The sequence below is a fragment of the Gossypium hirsutum genome, chromosome D05, assembly GCF_007990345.1.
Source record: "Gossypium hirsutum isolate 1008001.06 chromosome D05, Gossypium_hirsutum_v2.1, whole genome shotgun sequence".
NCBI classification, from domain to species: domain Eukaryota; kingdom Viridiplantae; phylum Streptophyta; class Magnoliopsida; order Malvales; family Malvaceae; genus Gossypium; species Gossypium hirsutum.
Window position 1 is genome coordinate 1,618,847 of NC_053441.1, and position 21,341 is coordinate 1,640,187.

At 32.2% G+C, this 21,341-nt stretch overlaps 5 protein-coding genes and 2 pseudogenes across 6 annotated transcripts; 2 read left to right on the forward strand and 5 right to left on the reverse strand.

Moving 5' to 3' along the window:
* Positions 1 to 783: 783 nt before the first annotated feature.
* LOC107907342 (chaperone protein dnaJ 49) lies at positions 784 to 1,431 on the reverse strand. Its single transcript, XM_016834688.2, has one exon. The coding sequence runs from the start codon at positions 1,429 to 1,431 to the stop codon at positions 784 to 786; it is 648 nt and encodes a 215-aa protein (XP_016690177.1).
* A 1,230-nt stretch (positions 1,432 to 2,661) lies between these two features.
* Positions 2,662 to 6,088, forward strand: LOC107907343 (ribosome biogenesis regulatory protein homolog; annotated as a pseudogene).
* Positions 6,089 to 6,247: 159 nt separating this feature from the next.
* Positions 6,248 to 9,064, reverse strand: LOC107907345 (uncharacterized protein At2g34160). The gene is made up of 6 exons (XM_016834690.2): positions 8,884 to 9,064; positions 7,694 to 7,873; positions 7,449 to 7,497; positions 6,926 to 6,988; positions 6,766 to 6,830; positions 6,248 to 6,547 (listed from the first exon to the last, which is right to left on the reverse strand). The coding sequence occupies exons 1-6, from the start codon at positions 8,935 to 8,937 to the stop codon at positions 6,452 to 6,454; spliced, it is 507 nt and encodes a 168-aa protein (XP_016690179.1). The 5' UTR covers positions 8,938 to 9,064; the 3' UTR covers positions 6,248 to 6,451.
* LOC107907344 (uncharacterized) lies at positions 8,556 to 11,244 on the reverse strand. Of its 2 annotated transcripts, none has more exons than XM_016834689.2 (8): positions 11,074 to 11,244; positions 10,836 to 10,964; positions 10,612 to 10,727; positions 10,228 to 10,309; positions 10,028 to 10,087; positions 9,840 to 9,947; positions 9,411 to 9,456; positions 8,556 to 9,200 (listed from the first exon to the last, which is right to left on the reverse strand). In XM_016834689.2, exons 1-8 carry the CDS (start codon positions 11,143 to 11,145, stop codon positions 8,947 to 8,949), a joined length of 867 nt encoding a protein of 288 aa, XP_016690178.1. In that variant the 5' UTR covers positions 11,146 to 11,244; the 3' UTR covers positions 8,556 to 8,946. The 2 variants fall into 2 exon arrangements, with proteins under 2 accessions (XP_016690178.1, XP_040948991.1); XM_041093057.1 differs by having other exon boundaries at positions 11,070 to 11,240.
* Positions 11,245 to 13,176: 1,932 nt separating this feature from the next.
* LOC107902850 (uncharacterized protein At1g15400) lies at positions 13,177 to 13,503 on the forward strand. Its single transcript, XM_016828963.1, has one exon. It carries the CDS (start codon positions 13,177 to 13,179, stop codon positions 13,501 to 13,503), a length of 327 nt encoding a protein of 108 aa, XP_016684452.1.
* Positions 13,504 to 15,567: 2,064 nt separating this feature from the next.
* LOC107903303 (uncharacterized) lies at positions 15,568 to 17,534 on the reverse strand. Its single transcript, XM_016829325.2, has 2 exons — positions 16,904 to 17,534; positions 15,568 to 15,848 (listed from the first exon to the last, which is right to left on the reverse strand). Exons 1-2 carry the CDS (start codon positions 17,336 to 17,338, stop codon positions 15,693 to 15,695), a joined length of 591 nt encoding a protein of 196 aa, XP_016684814.1. The 5' UTR covers positions 17,339 to 17,534; the 3' UTR covers positions 15,568 to 15,692.
* Positions 17,535 to 20,109: 2,575 nt separating this feature from the next.
* On the reverse strand, positions 20,110 to 21,326 carry LOC107907346 (uncharacterized; annotated as a pseudogene).
* Positions 21,327 to 21,341: the final 15 nt, after the last annotated feature.

Here is a 21,341-nt window from a genome sequence, read left to right on the forward strand (position 1 = left end):
TTGCTTAATTTACTAGCATATTTTTATTTTTTTGTGTATCACAAGTGGAGGGCAAAGTAAAAAATTATGAGTATTTGTCCATTATGGGTCATCGTTGCATACATAGCATAGCAAGCAGAGAGCACAACGTGAAAGGCGTGGTGTTTGTCATTGTCTCTGCTACCAGCATCTGTTACCAATGAGGGAAGTCTCAAAGAAATTGCTCCATCAGCATAGCATAGAAAAAATAGAATGCAGGCGCTAGAGCTGAGCTAAAAATCATTGTAGATGCAAGTAACTAATTATGAACTTCAGTTAAACACAAGGGAAAACATTTTCTTCGACTCACCTTGTCATACATGTTCAATAAACTTTGTTTATCAATTAATTATTATGTAATTATTTGTGAATGTTGACAATTTTTAGTTTAGTCGTAAGAAAATTTCACGAGTAATTTTAGCTTTCACCTTCAATTGTCAAAAAAAATATCTTTACAAACATATTTATTTAATGTGAATGAATAAATTCATTTGAAATAAATTAACATGGACAGAAATTCAACTACAAATTCTGGACCTATTATACCAAAAAGAAAAATTCAGAGCATAGCTTTTCAATACATCATATAGACAAGCATCCTAGACAGAAATTAGAGGAACATCGAAATGACCTCAATGGAAGCCATTTAAGCACCCATCTGAAACTTCTGCAACAATTCAGAGGATTAAAATTTTTATATTAAAAATAAAGTGATCAAAGTTCAAAAATCTGAAAAATATAGGAATTCTTCTCATAAATTAAATCCTAGCCATCCATTACATGTTTAATAAACAGGAAAAATAACAAAACAACAAGATATAGCAGTAACAAGAAATGCTCCTGCGAGAAAATGTTGAATCCAGTAGAGCCCTTATCCCCCTTTCCATGCTCAAAGTTAAAACTTTGAAACTGAGTCGTTGCTTCGAATTCGGCATCATAAAAACCATTATAAAATCCATTGCCTCCTCCACCACTATATGCGAAAGCTGATCTCTTTTCATAAATGGGTTCATATGATCGAACAAGATCATAAGTTTTCCTTCTTTCTTCATTGCTTAGGCACTGAAACGCTTCGGAAATAACCATAAACGCTTCCTCAGCCCCAGGAGCTTTGTTCTTATCAGGGTGAACTTTCAAAGACAGTTTTCGATATGCTTTTCGAACATCTTCAACGCTACATGTTTTCTCTAACCCCAGAATTTCATAATAATCTTTTTTCTCCTTGACTTGTTTGACGGTCATGATTTGCTCATCGGTGTAGGCAGGCACTGATAAGAAACTGTCGATGGGTAGTGTTGGGTCGAGGCGACGGGCTTTTCTTAGGAAGCTGAGCGCACGGGCTCGGTCTCCGGCGTTCAACGCTACTTTCCCGAGCTTCAAGCTTTTCAACGCATCAGCCTTGTTTGCATCCATAATTATTTATTTATTTATCAGCAAGAGTGAATTTGAAGGTGAAACAATATTGGTCAAAAAATCTTGACCCAGAAGAAGTGGAGAGTGAAAAAAGAGAAACGAAAAATGTTTTGGAAAGGAATTATAAGCTACCATAAATCTTCCCTACTTTATGCAAATTAAGGTAATAAAAAGTCATGTCATTTAATAATATTTAAAAAGTAATTAAATTTTATGATTTGGTTTCACTAAAAAAAAAAAGAAAAGGAAAATATATGGAGGCTTCTGAAAATTAGACTATTAGCTTGTAGAATGGGGCATGCATTGCTATCAATAAGTGAAGTGATGCTAAAATTTCTAATATGGTCGTGTCTTATAATCCACGATGTCAAACATGGCTTGTATTGACTGGCTTCAACCGGGTACGCAGTTGATAGACAATGTGAAGCTTTTTTATGGTCTTGTTATGACAACTTTTGTTTTTTTGTAGAAAAGACTGAGTCAACGTACTCGAAGAAGACTAAAGAAAACTACAGGGGAACCACTTCTGAAATGTCGTGATTTAAGATACTCCACATGGCATATAGAGACATAGAGAGGCGGCTTGTGATCAAAATTTTGTATCCTTGTTAAGCTTTGCCTTATGGTGAGCAGCCTAATTAGAAAGCTGATTAACGTCAACTAGAACAACCTGTTAATGCAGCTGCAACAAATCCGAGATATGCTTCACCAGGCTTAGGCCCCCTCCAACTTCATTAACGTTGGTATGTAGCCGGACCACCACCTCACTGTCCCATTCCAAACGCACTCTTCTGAACCCCATGTCCCATGTCAGTCGGAGCCCATCTCAACTGCTCCAAAGCTATGCCCGGATCACGAGCATATCCGTTATCGACCTTCCCAGAACAAAGCTAACTTGGGACGGAGAAATAATCTGGGCTTAATTTTCTTTAATCTATTCATGATGGCCTTAGTAACAACTTTAGTAAGAGCAGAGCAAAAGTTAATAGTTTAATAACTTAAATATTTTTTTAATTTATAATTTAATAAGTTTGAGTATTTCAACATGTTGGTTTACATTATGTACTGAGGGTGTCTAATAATGTTATTAAATTTAAATTTTTTACAAAATCATAATTAAAAAAACCATTACATATTTTATTTTGCTTATCTTTAACAAATACTATTTTAGGGAGGAAAAAGTAGTGACAATGGGCTCTATATTGGGCTAGAGCCGATGAAGTGGCTGGTTCGGTTTCCAATTGAAGTTGTTTGCTACGCGCTATTCTCAACTGGTTCTGCTTTGCCATTTCGCCGTTAGGTTTTAATTTTAGAAAAGCGAAACCAAAACGAAGCTTAGAACTTGGAACCACACAGAAAATGGAGATGGAGACGGAGACCCAGAAACCTTTTCAAGTAGACATGGGAAATCTTTTGGCTTTTAACCCTTTTCATAACTTTCCTTCTCTCCCCACTTCCAGGTTCACCCTTTTTGTCTTTTATAATTATAGTTGTGTATTAAGTTGCCTCAAAGATGTGAAATTTATGGTGCAATGGAGATTGTATTTTGATGATAAAATTTCAATTAACTGGGTATACTTTAGAATTTTGACGCTTGGTTTCCTTCAATGTTGGTTTAATTAGTCGTTTCAAAGCATAAATTGTCCTCTGTACATTCCTTGTTCTTTATGTCCATTTGTGTTCTTTTTTCTTTATCTTATGTCTGCTGGCCAATATGTTTAGGGATGAGCTAGTTAAGGAATGTATACAGGAGGGCACCAAGTTAGTTCAAGCAATTGCAGATAGTATTTTTAACTTACCTTCAACTGAAGATGCGGATGGACCGCTTGTTAAGCTGCCTACCCCAACAACAAAACTTCCTAGGGAGAAGCATGTAAGCTTAGCCTCTTATTTAGTATATCCTAGCAATGAATTTGTATTTTATTTAGTTGTTCATTTGCATACAAAGGTATAGTTTGGAAGATGCCTTGAAACCTGAAAGGCTGTATTGCGCTTGTGTTTTCAGCTTCCGAAGCCTAAACCTCCCACAAAATGGGAAGAGTTTGCCAAAAAGAAAGGTAATTCGTTTCATCTATCATCTGCAGTTTTCATTGCTATTTTAGAATTTTGAGTTAAATCTCATTTTTCATTGTCTGAAGATTCGCTGTTTTTGCCTCTTCTCATTTGAAACATCTTGTAGGTATAAAGAAACGTAAAAAGGACAAAGTTGTATGGGATGAACAGACTGGTACATGGAAACGCCGTTTTGGTTATGATCGTGTCAATGATGATAAAGATATACCCATCATCGAGGCCAAGATGACTGATGGTGAGGATTTAATGGGTTGTTTCCTTGGAAGAAATATAATTGACTTTTAAACTGTAATTGCTATTAAAATTCAATGTAAATGGCATTTTTAGATAATAAAATGGAAATAGTTTACAAGTAGCAATAGGACATAGTTGAATAAATTGATTTCGTTGACCCTGATTGTTGCTTTTTGCAGAGCCAGGAGTGGATCCTTTTGCTAAAAGGCAAGATGACAAGACGAAACGAGTTGAGAAACAAGAGAAGAATCACCTCCAAAACTTGAAACAAGCTGCAAAAATTGGTGCCTTGCCAAGGTTTTGCCTATCCATTGTAGTTTTCTTTATGTAGAATCGCCACTCTTATCTTCAATAGGAATCAACTTAGGGCCAGTTCTTCATTGCTTTTGAAAAGTGCTTTAGAAAAGTTTAGTTTAAAATTTGAGTGTTTAACATTGCTGTCAAAAAGTATTTTTGAAAAATAAAATGTTCATTTTAAACATGTTATTATTAAGTAACAAATATATATTTAAATAATATTTAAATTAGTTAATATTATTATATTTTAGTAAGAATATAAAAAAATTATTATAACTTGTTGTTAATATTTTAATATATGAAATATAAATTTTAAATATTTTTAAGCAATAAATATTAATTATTTATAAAATTTAATTAGAATATATAAACTATATTTTAAATATTTAAATATAACCATTAAGTATTTGTAATTAATATTTTAAAAATATTTTTTTATTTTTAATTAATGATTTTAACACATTTGTAATTAAGCACCAAAGAAAAAAAAAAGAAAAATATTATGTTATTAGAGTGGTGAAAAAGTAATTAAGCACCAAAAGTGCTTTTGGGAAGGAAAAGCTAAAACTTTTAGCTTCTCCTTTTCAGCTTCTTTTCAGAAGTGCTTTTCAAAAGTATTTTTGAAAAGTTAAAAATATCAGCCAAAAGCAACTTGTTCTTCATAGCTTTTCTTTCAAAAGCGTTTTTGGAGTCAGAAGTGTTTTTTTAAGCAATGAAGAATTAGCCCTTAATCATATTTGAGATAGTATTGGTATCAATAAGTCTCATTTTAGCTTAATCTTCTTCTGACATTGTTATCCTGCTTTAACCTCTATTGTCCTATTCTTTGATACCATTCCATTATACCCTAACAATTATTGTCATTAGTAGTTTAGGTGTTGGACCATGACTGCAGATTATGCTTATAGGAATTTCTTATAAACATCAATGAATTTGAAGTCAACTTTGATTATTTTCCATAAGCATCATTTCTCATCCAAACTGCTCTAGTTCCTGATGGGAACTTCCACTTACTTTAGCTTGCATTAAGCAACTAGATCTTTGGTTCAGTTTCATTTCAATGCTCTTCATGTATTTAATTTTGCTGGTTCGACTTTAAATGGTTTGCTGCAGCCATGTTCAGCTTGCTGCTACATCCCTACCCATAACGGGAACCCAAGCTCCACCGAAGAAAGTTTCTAAAGATGAATTAGGAAATGTAGCTGGGATGGCCGCAACTTCTACAGCCAGTGGTGGGAAATTTGATAGGAAGTTGCCAGGAGAAAAGCCTCCTAAAAAGCAAGGAAAGCATCGCAAGGTTTTCATTCGTGGTCTTCACCTTAGTGTAAATATTTCTCATGAATTATAATGGCATGTTGTAATATGGTCATTTCTACTTTTGTTAGTTCTTACCCGTTGTTGAAGGATCAGGGATAGGTTCACGAGAGAAGGAATAAACCGAGAATGTTCTAAATAAGCTAATCTCTAAGCATTCCCATGAGATACTCAATGTTGACAAGGTAAGCTTGAGCTATAAATTGTTGGGTTCCAAATGGAAGTTCTTTGTTAATCTGAGATGACCTTTTTTTTTGGTTTAAAAAATTCAGGCAGTTACAATGTATAATGTGAAGAAAGAGAAGAAAGCTAGGAATAAAAGAAACCAAGAAGGGAAGTCGTCATCGGCCACAAACAAGTTGAAACCGAAAAAGCAACTACATAAGAAGAATGTAAAGAAAGGACCAGGATCTTCAAAGAAAGGGAAGGCAAAATGAACTTATCAATCGGTCAACGTTTCGGTAGGCTTGTAGAGATTTGGGTTAATGCAACCATAATTTTGTTTGCTTTGAGCAATAGAGTTTTATTTACCAAATCTTCTATTTCTTAAGTCAGGTTTAAATTTTTACAGTATTTTGCCGGCCCTAATATGTCAAAGTGAAAGCTTGGGATGACTTTTTGGAAACCTTAGTGATATAATCTTAAATTTTATATCATGTACCATTATTAATGGTTATAATTACAAAAAGCTACTAGTCCTCTCGTTTACAAAAAAAGGGGACCTATTAGAAGCCGTTCACTCTTGTATTTTCTTTCTTTTTCAGTAGCAAAAGGAACAACAGGCAACAGCTTGTTTTTCAATTTTGGTTTTTTTTTTCATTCAATGTATCCCTACTTGAAGTTTTGAGAGCCCCCCCAAAAATGTTTACAATGAAAATCTGAAAAGAAAATATTTCCATTGATCCAAAACATATTCTATCTGTACTTTTATTATAAAAAATGTAGATTAGAAACCAAAATCGAATATTGAAAAGAAAAAGGCTTTTCCTAGCATACTAAAACACCTACAATGTGTAAAAAGATTCAGTGTTTTCACCAAAATATAAAGGGCATTAGAAACTGATCACAAGAGAAACTAACAAAGCAAAACTTGTCTCATGTTTCAACTCTGATACTCACCATCCACAGCCTCTCTTTCTTCAGCTGCAGCCACCATTAATTCATCGAAATTTTCTGTCCTCCCCAATAATATCTCGATCTGAGAAACAACATACAAGAACACCTATCAATCTTAAAGCTTAGAGGATCAAGGAAAGTCGGCATTGTCAAAGACTATAAATTACGGTTAAATAAGGGCATCAACAGGCCATGTTGAATATACAATAATTGACTGCATTTCAGATTGAATCTTTTTATTTTTGGCATAAACGTGGTTTATCTAAATGGCAGCATGAAGAAACTATTAAGTTTATTTACCTTGGCTTTTTGCACAGGCCACCCTCGAGACTCCTCCTTCATGTCAACGGTTGCGGTAGTGATCTCTGAAGAAATGAAGGTTGATTCCCATTATTATCAGAACTTAATATTAACATTAACACATCATATATATATTTAAGAGAAATGGAAGACATCTTACTCTTCTCAACAGCCAAACCATTGTTTTTCAGAATTTCCGCAATTGTGACCACCGTCGCAATAGCTGCATGTATGACATGACCCAGAGAAAATATTTACTGCAATTCTCAAAAAAAAAAGAAAAAGAAAAAAGAAAAAAACAGTAGTATTCATATTTGATTATGCTAGGAAAAGCTGTTTTCATCGATGAACAAAAGCTGTATAGCATCTTCACAGCATAATTACCCCACAGAAACGATACATTAATAAGTCCATTGCCTTTTGGATAAGCATAATTTGAATAAAAAAAGAAGACCCATAGAGTTCTACCGGTGTATATTGCAATAATATAAAAATAGAACAGCTAATGCAAGTAACTATGAATTCCCAGCTATTCCTCTAGAGCATAATCCATTGAAGCATAAGGTATGATGATAAGATGATAACTGAGAACAATTCATAATAACTATTCAGATCCAAAGGAAGAAAAAGGTTAATATGAAATTAAATTATCAAAGATAGAGAGCTTAAAAAGTAAACATTACCCATTCCAAGTGCAGACAGCTCCACCTCATTGTGCTGCTGCATATACCTCTGCAAATAAAAAGAAACGTAATGTATTAACAAAGAATTTAATCGTCTCAAAGGAGGAAAAACAACTAGAACCCATCAAAATTCTTAACAATGTTATTCAAATTCAGCACTTTATTTTGTATAGCACATGATGCAAAATTCAAAAAAAGAAAAAAAGTGAAAGATTTGGAGAAGAAAAGAGGGGGGAAGGAGAAACCTTAGCGAGATTAACGTAGAAAAACAAGGGCTTTTTGCTATGGGAAACTTGAATCCTGTTCTTCTTGTGGGAATCAGCGCCCAAGTTGATGTTGTTTACTCCTTGAGTGATTGCTTCCATTAAAAGACACTTTTGCTTCTCGAACCCGAATACCAAGTGCCGAATCTTGTACTTCTGACCCTACGAAGTGTATAAATGGGAGGAGAAGTGAAACAATTTAATGGCAGGTTTTCTTCAGAGCTCAGTGGTGGCTACGCTAGGGTTTTGAATAAAAAGTACTTAGAAATCTATTTATTAATTAATGATAGTAGATTTTATTTATATGACAGTGTATGTGTTAAATAAAACATATTTTTCTTATTCATTTTTATTTTAAATAAATAAATTATTTATTTTAAATTCTAAAAAGTAATGATAAATATATATATAGCTCATTTTACAATTACTGTCACCAAATAATTAAATCACATTAAACAAAAGTTACAATTAATTCTCATCAATTTATTTTAGATTTTGGTATCTAAAAATAATTGTACATTACTAATATCCAGTATTATTTATTTCAAGATATTCAACTAAATGATACTTTAAATTACAATTATTTTTAAAAACAATTACTTACGTTAATTCACAATTTATCTATTATTATTTTTGAATTAAACTTTGCAAACCTTAACATAACATTAAACCTTTTTAAAATATGAAGTTACAAGTATGATTACAGACACACAATTACAATTACAAATATTAAACATTCAAATAACTATTATATCAGATCAAATTGATAAATGGAACATTTTCTATCCCAAGTTCACACATAATATTGTTTTAAATTACGCAAATTCATAACTGAACTGATCAATTTAACTAACTTTATTTATTATATCTAATTATTTTTAAATATATATCTAAAGTAGTTGTCTTATAAAAAAGTACCTTTTCCCCCTATTTCACAAGTACATAATCAATGAACGTTAATGAAAGGCAGTTCATAAAAACTATCCCTCACAGAATGACACTACAGAAAGGAACAATACATGATTCCTTAAAAAAAAAAAAACTGTTGTAATAAAGCTTGAATATGCAGTCCTCCACAATCGCGCTCATGCAATAAGCCAAATGTAAAGGTCAACCCCGCAATTGAGAAAGGATGAAATTATACCATGAATATTACTTCCTTCTAAACTTACATGTATACTGCAAACACTCATGCCTCTTTTGTTATCATTTGGCCTCAACCTCATCTGCTCATATTATAACAACGCCGTGTTCGATTGTGAAACACCATCTGTGGAGTTACTTTCACTCAACAGTCGCTCCTCCACCTCCTCGAGTCTTTGCAACCACTTTAGTGCAAGGTCACATCCAGCTGTTGCTGCTATTCGAAATTGTTCTTTTGCCATTTCAACAGGGTTCCCTGCTCGGTGGTCCACATTCTTCGTTGTTCTTTTGGCAGCAGAACCCCTCTTTGAACTAAATTTTGTTAGGCATTCTGGGACTTGAGCACCTAAGAAATAGTACTTTTTAACAATTCAATCAGCATATGTCAACCAAAGTAAAATGTAAAGCTAGTTGTCATTTTCATTGCAATATGTTCCATTTTTACCTTCAATCCGAGTTACACCAGCTAATACATGTTAATATGATAACTTCCTAAAAACTCACTAGCTATGGTGTCAAAGGCAAATTCATGAGAAGGTGCATGTGTATATTTAACCTCTAAGTAGCAGAGATCCATATGCTATAGCTGCTCCAGCATGTCCCTGCGTATATTTACAAGGATAGAAGGTAAATTTGTATACTATAGAAATAAAGTGGCCAAAAATAATGCAAAGATTATACCTTTTTAGTTTTATACTACAGCAGTTGCTTAAAATAATGAGGGATAACCAGACGTCTACTTCATAATTTAGATCATGGATTTTCAAGTTTAACTATATGATTTTGTTCAATTTAGCTAATGAGGTCAATTAACAAGGTTCACAATTCCCAGTTCCCACAGCATCAGCACTCAGTTATAATGTTCAATCTGAAAAAGTCCTCCTTAAACATTACTGACTAACAATTTGACAATCATGCAATAACCATAGAAGATTCACATGCAATAAACAAAACCACAAATTATAAGAACAAAGAGAAACCTTACTTTCTCCGATGCCCGGTGGAAACACCATAATGCTGAAGAAATGTCTTTCTTCACACAGTCCCCCGTCAAGTATACAGCACCTAGAAGGTAAAGAGCACCTGGATGAAGCTACAATATAAGGAGTTCTAGTAAGGTTTCGAGAGATATCATGAAAGCAGAACATACAAGTGGCTTCTAAAGACTCGTACCTGGTCTACAGCTTTCTCCAAATAATAGAAAGCTTGTTGATCTGATTGGACATAGTCATTCTGTCCAACATAATGATCATGATGTTAGAAACCTAAAGATGTCATTTGCAGAAAGACGTAACAGCTCACTGAGGTGTACTCCTTAAAAGAGTTCCTCAACAAAATTATTAAAGAAACATTTTAAGAAAAATGATTCGAACCTCAACTCTTAGGCGACAACCCAATTCATATTGGGCGTCTTTATCGCCCATATCTGCAGCTTCTACTAACAAAGCAGCACCTCTATCATAATAAGGCCATCAGTTTTCACATTCATGTCCATTAGATTATTTAATCTAACATCTAATACAAACAGGATGAGATTACAACCAAAAAAACATTAACATGGAAATAAAGTATAAGAAATCATATACATAATACAAGGATGCTAACAATCATTGAAAATTTTCACATGCATCAACTTAAGACACTAACATAATTTCAATCAATGTAGTTAACAATGGTGAGAAAAGAACACGCAAAATCTGAATTTTGTGCTCTCATAATTCAATAAAATAACTATTCAAGTAAATAACCAGACTTACATGGCTTTACATGCCCCGGGAACATGGTACTTCAAATGCAATTTGGACAGCCAATACCTAGCATGTGTATTGGAATTATCAGCTTCCAATGCCGACTCAAAATTCTCCTTTGCTGCCTAACAAAAAACATTAAAAATTAGGGAAATTAACCCTAAACAGAAAAAGATTTGTTAATAATATTGGTAAAACGATAATGAGAAGAGTTTCCACTTATTGTGAAATACCCTTAGGAGAGGGATGAGGCGTTTATCATTGAGCTCGCAGTAATCAATAACTCTGTCAACTTCTTTCAAAGCACTCCACCCTTTTGCTATTAACTCCATTGCTTTCTTGTTTCTGCTATGCATCTCCCTCTTTAACAAAAAAAAATACAAACCCACAATTGTAAATTTAACGATTCGAATGAAAACGTATTGGGAAAGTGAGAAATTTGAAAGAGAAAAAGAGAGAAATATGACCGACGTGTGGATTAAACAGAATAAAACTGAAAGTGGCATGTTTGGCTGTTGATTTTGCGAAGAGCTGTCTCAGCATCGTCTCCCTAAGTGACTGAGTTTGTGAAGAAATGGCTTCTATGTGCTCTGTTTTTTGTTGTTGTTGTTGAAAGTGCTCGAATGCAGTTGCAGCATTTCCCGTTTAGGCTTAACTTTTATTGGGCCAGGCTACCACTGATGGATAGTCCATTTCCAAGTGAAACCGATTATTTTGATATTTAAACAGTGAAAACTGGCCTTATTTTATGGGTTTTTTGGTTAATTAAGTTAAAAATTAATATATCTATACTTCTATACTGTACTTTAAACATATGATAAGGTTAATATCACGAATTAATTAAATATAAATTCAGTTAAAAATTAGTTAAATGGTAAAATTTTTACAAAGTAAATTATATTATGAATAGGGTATTTTTATTTTTTATTATATTTTTATATAAAATCAATAAAAACTCATATATATATTAGGACTTGAACATATGATATTATGATTTTTAAATATTCAACATCACAACTTTGACCCTTTTTTTTTGGTAAAATAAGGCTTATTTAAAAACTAGCTAGTACATCCAATTGTTGGGATAAACAAATATTGTGATATCTTTTAATATAATTGAATAAATTTATCGTGAACGTGTCATAATTTAATTTGAATGAATATCTCTATAAATGTTAAACTTTTTACTGAGGTAAGTGTCACGAATCAATTGAGCATCAACTCAATTGAGTAATAATGAAAATACTCTTACTTTTATAAAGTAAATTGTATTATTTTAATGGTGTTTTTGTCACTTTATATATTTCATGTACACAAATAAAAATAAAAATGCACATAATAGAGTTTGAATCGAAACTTTTATAATTATTAACATTTGTATTTTACGATTCATCCAAAACCTTATTTATTAATCGTATCAATTTTTTTATAATTATATTTTCTACATAATTCTATTTTTTTTCCATGCCATAGTCTAAAATTATAAGTTAACACGATAGTGAAATTGTATCTTAAATCTTTTAAATAGTAAAAATTTAAATTAATATAATGATAAAATTATACATTTACCCTTAAATAGAAAAATAAACGCACTTCAACATATTCAAATTAACGTTTCCCTACATTACATTAACAACACTACTAATATCAATCAACTTAAAAGATTTAGTTATTATACATTGAAAGCCATTTTCTTTTTATTATTTAACAATTCTTTGAATATTATTTTTTTCTGACGTAACAATAAACTTGACCTTCAAATAATTCAAACACGGATCACATTTTTTTAATTATATATTTTTATTTACGTTGATTAAAACTATTATGATTTGGAGTCAATAATTCAAGAAAATGTGTTCACAAAAAGAGTGCCATTTTGGACTTAGCCAAAGCCTTGACACCTTATTTTTATTAGCTTGAATTATTCAAATACTTACTATTTAATTCAATCATTTAATCATCCATTCGTTACACGGAAGTGTAAATTTAAATCAAGAGTTTAATAATAAAAATACCATTACCAAAATTTCATTTTATTTTATCTTAACGTTTAAATTCTTGAGCTCCTGTAAGTTATTTTTTAACCGATCTAAGTATCTGCCTTAAAAAAGATCCAGCCAACGGGATTGTGCCATGTCATTTTAAAAACAACAAATAAACTATGAAATAGCTCAAATACCCAACTTAATTACTTCTGGTTCAATTAAGCCTTGTTTTAAAGCAGGTATTTCAATTTATAGACCATGAACTATAAAATAATTTCCCAGTCCAAATCTTTGAATCAATGCTTTAAAAGTTTGCAAAAAATGAAGGTACGTATAATAAAGTAAAAAAAAAAAATCCCAAAATCCCATTTATTTTATCTAACATTTGTTGGTTAAATTCCATACTTGTCATTTTCCTTTCTCCTACTCTCTTATATACTTACAACACCACATTGAAAAAGTCGTATTTCATCACGCATCTTTGGACCCAACGTCCCTCCACCTTGTTCCAATAAAAACCCTCTAACAACTCCCCCCCTACCCCCCACAAAATTCCAGAACAAGAAGGGAGAAGGAGAAGAAGAAGAAGATGGATGGTTTGCAGAGGTCTACGACGTCGTTTAGGAGACAAGGGTCGTCAGGGTTGGTATGGGATGATAAGTATTTATCGGGAGATTTGAACCAAATGAGGGCTAATGGCAACCATCAAGAAAATAAAGAAAACCGAGGGTCGTCCCACGGTATGATGAGACGAAGCCGATCCGACGGAGGTAGCGGAAGTATGTACCACACGACGAAAGCAGCATCGCCTAACGTGGACCCTCCTTCTCCGAAGGTATCCGGGTGTGGTTTCTGTGGTGTTTTTGGCAAACCGGAGGCCGCCAAGAAAAGAAGATCAAACAAACGTAAGTCATGATGAATATCATAATACATATAGCTTAATTTTTGTATATGTTTTTTGAATGTGATATATCCGGCTTATGGGATTCCCTTTTCCAATTACGTGTGTGCTGTGCTTAGAAAACATGTAGAAATTCCATGTGAAAATCATTTCGTTAAATTGAAGGACACAAACCTCGAACTTATGTCTTTTGGTTTGTTTTTCAACAGCTTATGTTTTGTTATAGAGTTGCTTTCTTTTGTGAGCTTTGGGTTGATTTTTTTAATTCCTTTGTATAAATTTGTTCTTCAAAAGAAACTGAGTTATAAATTCTCATTAGGAACTATTCCTTTTCCATTTATTTCTCTTGTAGTTGGTAATTGATAAGGTAGCCGACTTTTAATTTGTTTGTTACCCAATAGTCTCTGCAGTTTAATTGATTAGCTGCCGCTCACCGATCCTATCATCTATCACCTAAAATGCCTCCACATATGATTTTGCCACCTGCCCTTCCCTCTTGTTTTTTTTAATGAAGAACAAATTTAAGTATGATTAGATGGGATTTTCTACATCTCTCTTCATGTATTCCCTTTCTTATCTTCACTTTGACATAAAATAAAAACCAACAAGTTTAGATGAGACACAAGATATGGTATAATTCTAGAAAATGAATTTTCCCATGGTTTTATTAATAATACCCATCAGCTTAGACGAATTTAAAGAGGTGTCAAAATTTCCCCTAAATTCGATCCAATTTTATTTTTTTAAATAAAAAAAATCACTGATTTTGTACTTTATTTAATTTTAAATTAGATGATAATTACATTAATCATTGTTAGATCGTAAATTTGGGATGAAGTTATGTTGACCAAGTGATAACCAAGAGAATTTTTTAAAATTTTACAATAAAATTAAAAATTATTGTTTATTAGGGTTTGGCTTAATGGTTTTTGTGCGGACTTGATATTTATATTAGAATTGTTAGATATATGATATGTTATTTTAATAACTAAAATTAATTATTTAGTGATATATAAATATAATAATTGATTACGATTCACACTAACCTTATATTAAATATGATATTTAAATTTAATTTAGTTATTTAAGCACCTCCGGTTGTGGTGAGTTCAGCTAGTTAGCACTTTGACAGGTTTTGATTAAAGTACCTAGTCATGTCCAACACTTTTAAGCTTCAAAATCTAAAACCGATTATTAGAAGACCTAAAAGCATACAACAACATTAATGAACTAAATTATTCAATTACACTTTCTTGGCTTTGTTTATGATGCATCTTTTTGTAACACTAACAATTTTTTTTTTTTAATTTCAAACTAAATAATATAAATATAATTTCTCTTAATTCATCCAATATTATTGGGTTAGTCAACGTACATAATTCATCATCGGTGGCTCCCTCTTTGTAAGGAAAGATTAATAATAAATTAAGATTACCCCATGCCCAACGACAGCTACTCGATTGAATAAGACCAAGAGAAAGACCCAAATTCAGACCCTCGCAGCTCTTCATATTTAAAGTTACGTTAAATGAACAATCCGATCCATCCACCCATCAATACACGTTGCTATCATACTCAATCTATCAGCAGCCACAGATGGGCCAAAATAGTCAAGAGTCGGCTCCAAATCATGCTTGCGGCCGATTTGTGATTAAATTATTTCCCTTTATTTTTGTTCAAATTAGAGTAACAAATTTTTTGATTATATCTTTCTTTTTGACTTAATGTTTAAAATTATCACAGCCACTCTTTGACTCGTAAATAAAATATAATATGTTTCAATGTACTCGAACCTATATATTCCTATACTGATAATAATGCGTTTTCTAAGATCTTATTGAATGGGTTGATTTTCAGAAAAAGTCAGTAAAACAACGAAAAATTATAACCTGTCACTATTTGTATTAAAAATGATGTAAATCTAGTTGTTGGTCAAATCTTTCCCATCTAAAATACTATTATTTAGTATTAAATAGTTATTAGGTATGCAAATTGTCCTATCCTTGGAATTATTAATGGTTGAATCTATTAGATTATGAGTCATCATTAAAATAAAATAATTTGTATAGGAATTTATAATAATCTTTCACAGTTATACTATTACAGTAGTTTGTTTAAAAATTTACAAACATCATGCTGACGAAAAAAACATACAAAATTAAAAAAAAAATTTGATTAATAGCCTTCAATTATCTATTTAACTCTTAATTTTCAACCCTCCTAACTTTTGTTTTAAATATTAAAATGTACAACTTCTCCATTGAGAAATAAAGAAAGCAACCTGTTGAATGTGTAACAAATGAGCCGAAATTTGAGCCCACAATACAATGCCAGGCCGGTCCATAAACTTTATCAAATTCCTACATTAGAGAAAAGAAAAGAAAAAGTAGTAACCATGAGACATACATATTAGGACAAAAAGAAGGTAATCAAAATGATTAAGAGCTCATGAGACAGATTGGACATAATTTGACATTATAGTAGTTCTACACATGCAAATGACTCAAAGGAGGTAAATAAAAAAAAGAAGATTATTTGATTATTAGAATATGATGCTGTTTGTATTTGATAATTGATATGAGTTTTTGAGGTGCCTCTTGCTGGTTTTTACACATGAGCTGTTGGATCATGATCTGATCTTATTATGGATTCCCATACTCCAGGTTTCAAAGCTGAAACTCTTTTATTCTACTGTATATACGTGTGTGAAATTGACTGAAATCTATTTCAATATTTGCAAGCATAGTTAATGTGAAGAAACCCCAAATTTTCTTAGTGTTAAAAATATTATCGAGGCTTTTATATAAAGTATTATTGTATTTTGTCTCTACTATTAAAAATTGATCCCTATACATCAATATGAGGCACACGCTATACGTTGTGTGTTACTATTTAGTTATTCCGTCAATCACACTAAATTTTAACAATACAAATAAATGAAATTTTTTAATAAAAAAAATCAAATTACTCTTTAATCTAATGTACAAAGACTAATTTATATATTTTTAAATAAAAAAATAAAAACTCCTAATATAATCACCATTACACTAATTTTACGGCAATAGAGTAAACACAACCCCTTTGAGCCAACAGATCAGTAAGTTAATGTTTTGTTTATAGTTTTCATGATTTAACTTTTTGACAGGAATGGCAAAAAAAAAAAAACACCTAGTCAATGGTTCCATGTGCCTCTTAACACCTAGATTCTGCTGAAAGAAACAGATCAGAAAGAAAGTCATATAATTTCTTTTTCTTGCAGAGTTATTGTCTCCTTCTTGTGACTTGTGAGGTTCCATGAATAATCCTCTCAATCATTCAAACTCAGGCAATTCCAAAAAGAAACACCAATAGCATATATATTCACAAACAACTTCGATTTCCAAAAATGAAAAGAATTGTTAAAATTGAGACATACCTTCTTGATGTTATAAGCGACGTGCCTTGAGCTAAACTTCTCTAAGCTATCGTAAGTTCTTCTGGCACAGCGGAAGGCATGCACTTGCATGAACCCTGGCATGTCGGCAACCAAAACTTTCACCTGAAGAAACGAAATCACTGATGATAAATTCGTTTCAATGTGGGATACTGACTTTCTTCCTTCAACAACTACCACCTTTCCTCCGCCGCCTTCCTCTCCTTCGGTACCTTCTTTTTCGATTCCTCTCCGGCCAGCTTTCTCTATAGCATGACCATTTTCCAGTTTATTCAACAATAAACTCTGTGAAACCGGCTTGTTGTTATTTACCAGTACAGCAGGCTCTGATTTCGGCTTCTGACTTTTAGCATTGGACCTATAAAAAGTGCTCAAGAAATCTCCTAATTTCTTATGCTTTTTCTCTTTGGAAGCCATTAATCTTTCTCACTCTCTCTGTGTCTGGTTGTAATAATGTTGTTTTGGTCTATGAAGTCGAGCCACGAAGGTGCATGAATATATATAATGTGAGCAGGGGTGGTGTTGGGAATCATTAGGCAAAAAGAATACCCATATACATAAAATAATAATGATTAGAAAGTGGATGGGATTAATTATATAGGCAAACCATGTGTTATTGCCTGTAATGAAGGATAAATATTTGATGGGTTTTTTTTAATCAAAATTAACAGTCTATGTGGAAGTGGCATATTTGTCTCCAATGAGATTGTTTACTCAAGAACCAGCACCCATATGGACTCACCTTATACTGCACCGCCTCTTTCCATAAGCTACCTAACGAAACTGTCGCTTTCAGACTATTATTAGAGATATATTGCAATTAGAATCTAACCAAAGAAGTTTATAATTAGACCAAAATCTATGATAAAATTGGATTAAATTACAGCTAAAATGATGGGTATACTTCTGGTAATAAAAGACAGAAAGCCCATGATCAACTCCTGGTTGATGAGTTTGCAATCTGTTAAAGAAATTGTGGTTCTGGCTAATATATATGATTCCACAAAGGTATAGCCACCTGTTCTTAGTCTGGCTCTAGACTTGTTTGCTTTCAATTATTTCATCCTTTGTGATTTAATTTGTATAATGTTTTCGTCAACAAAATATTATTTCCACATTTATGTAACTGGGTTTAAACGTAAAGGGTAAAAGATATCATTTTCATACGTCTTACCATATGTAGGGAGGCATATAAGTTTTCTTAATAAGACAAGTCAAACTTATTGTCATTGAAATAAATTGAGTCATTTAAATTTTAGAATAATTATTTTATATACACATTATAAAAATTGGATGAGTCACGTAGATGGGGTTGCATTTGAGGATGGACCACATAATTTCAATTTAATCATTCTATTTATTAACATGTCAGTAGTCGGCTATTAAAAAAACATCACTTAAACCAAAGGAGAAAAGGCTACAATTATTTTAGTTTCATCCTATACCATAGTAGCACGCTTCACACTGCTCTCGATTTCAGTGAGATCGACTTCGAAACATGGGCACAGCATGTGCATTTCTTAATAGTTGATATTCACTTTCATCAAATGTTTTATAGTAATAATATAATTGTTCAAATTTCAAATACACATAACACTGCAATAGTTCTTCTACTGTCTTCCTCATCAATTTCAGAAGTTATTAATTAATAAAAAAAAGATGGGGATAATATTCTTTCAGTATGTAATGATTTTGAGGCTATGATATGGTGTACAAGAATGGCCCCTCACATATTGATCTTTGGAGACAAGCGAAGCCAGAGACCTTAAAATTATGCAATCATATATTTATATGTTCCTTTCTTTCAAAATAAAATTGCATGACATGAATATTGATTGAAATTTTTGGATTCTGGTTGTTTATCCTTAGAATAATACTAATCATTTTTAGTTTATGTTTCATGTAGGGCTTGAGCTTACAAAACTGAGAATGGCCCCCTTATTAATTGTTGCCTAAAAGCACGACACATTTAACCATTTTATTTGGATGGTGGTTGATTAGAAAAAAAGAAGAAGCTATAACTATCCTAAAGATTTTGTATTAAGAATTAGATATTGTTATTCAAAAAATAAATAAACTAGTTCTTATATATTATATCAAAAAGTAAACTGGTCATTTCTGTTAAAAAAATTATTCATTTTTACAATTGAAAACTAACGTGGTTAACAAAATAACCAAACAATTTTTGTCTCAAGACAAGGGCAAATTAAAGTTAAATTAGTTTTTGTCTCGTTCTAGGTCTTGAGGCATTCAAACATCGAAGTTAAAATAAGAAAACAATGGAGGTTTGTCTCGAGACATAGGCTCCAAGGTCTTGAGACATGATTTCTTCGAAGCAAAAATACCAAAAATAAATTAAGATCTATCTCGAGATATAGATTTCGAGACATCATGCTAAAATTTGATATAAAAAGTTGGATTTGAATCCTAACTTCGTTTTTAACCCCATACAACCCCTAAATATACAAAATGTGATCAATTTGTACTCGTGAGTGTATATTGAGTATGTATGGATATTTACTTGTTTGAATATTTCGATACTTGTTAAATGATATTGAATCAGTTAACGGATCGGGTTGGGTGTCGCATTTAGTAGTTCGTGTACATCATTATGATATACACAGACCAGTTGTTAACAATAAAAATGTATAATTTTTTAACAGAAAGACCAATTTGCTCTTTGATCTAACGTATAGATATTAATTTATCCTTTTTTTAATAGAGAGCTTAAAATATAATCTGTCTCTTGATATAAGAACTTTCATTTTATGAAAAGAATCTTATTTTACTTTAATGATAAAGTGACATTATATATTTCTATCATTCAAGTATAGATTTTTATTTATTTACTTCATTTCATGTGAGTGTAGCATCATGATTCCTAATATTTGTTTTTTGATACAATTACTAGAACTACCCATAATCCCTCCTAATCCTTAAATAAAATGATAATACACTTCAACGCAGTCAAACCCACATTCTCCTGCACTATCAATAATACCTATACCGGTATCATTCAAATATAGATAACACATACAATTCATTAACTATATAATTAAAAATTCAACATACCTATAATTTAGTGGCTATTATGCTACACAATCTCTTGGCAAGTATTTTTGTTGAAACATCTGTATTTAGTGTCCTTGTCTAACTTATTTTCAAAAATAATATAAAGACTAAATACATGAAAACTTTCTTTAGAAAATGAATATATTAATATCAATTAAAAAATCAACATCTTTATATGCAAAAAAAAAAACAACAACAACATCTTTTTCTTGGGTACAGTTTCATTCATAAACAGCACAACGGCCTGGCAGGTTAAAACGAAAGATGTTGTCAGGTTGGTCAATTAACCAATCTTAAGTAACTAGTTTGGTCAGACTACCCCCATTAATTTCTCCAAAGAACATGCTCAATCTTCTGCACCTGCAATTGTACTTGCTGTTCTTGTTGCCTTTGTCGTCGAACGTTGCGGTTGGTCAGCGAGCATGATGACTGGATAGAATCGACCGGCAATGGGGTTACAGGGAGGATATCGCAATTGCATAGCTCAATCATGTAGCCATTGGGGTCGTGGAAGAAGAGTTGATCCACGCGGATTCCACCTTCTTCCACACCACTCGTCACGTATTCTATGTTCAACTCTTTCAATTTCTTCTCCAATAGCGCCATGCTCTCGCACTGCATGCCAACGAAAAATTTACTTTCAGAACATAATAATATACATTGATTTCAACTACTTATAATCAAGCCAAGCCGTACTCAAAAACCTCAAGCTCAATTGAATCTCACTTTTAATCTCGCTTAGCATGCAATATATATTTTTTAGGAAGCCAATTCGATTTTTATTAGCTTGCACTATATATATTACACACACACACATATATATAACGTACCTGGAAAGAAATATGATTGTTCTTGGGATTTATACCGCCAACCTTAGGCATGCTATCAGGGTTGTCAGATTGAAGAAGATGGATGCCAATGCCATAATTGAACAGCCTATCCAAAATCAAAACACCATTAATTAATATTTTTAATAAAGAAAAGAAAAACATGGACAAGAGACTAAGATTCAAAGTACAATTACCATGCACCAGAGAAATTAAAGGAACCAGGTCTCTTTACGGGAAAGAACCCTAAAATATTTTGATAGAAATCTACAGATTTTCAACTGATCTGCACACAAGTGAAATGTGATTCAAGCACTTCAACTGTAGAGGATTCTCCATCTGTCTTTTTTTCTTCGGCTCAACCAAAAAAAAGGAGAAGAGATTAAGAAAATAAGTGTTGTTAATTCTTTTATATATGCAACAGAGGTTGAGAAAGAACCGCAGGAAAACGAATGAGTAAATAAAGTAAAGAAGCTTTGATGAAGAAGATGATGCGATTGGACACCGCTCTACCTTGCACC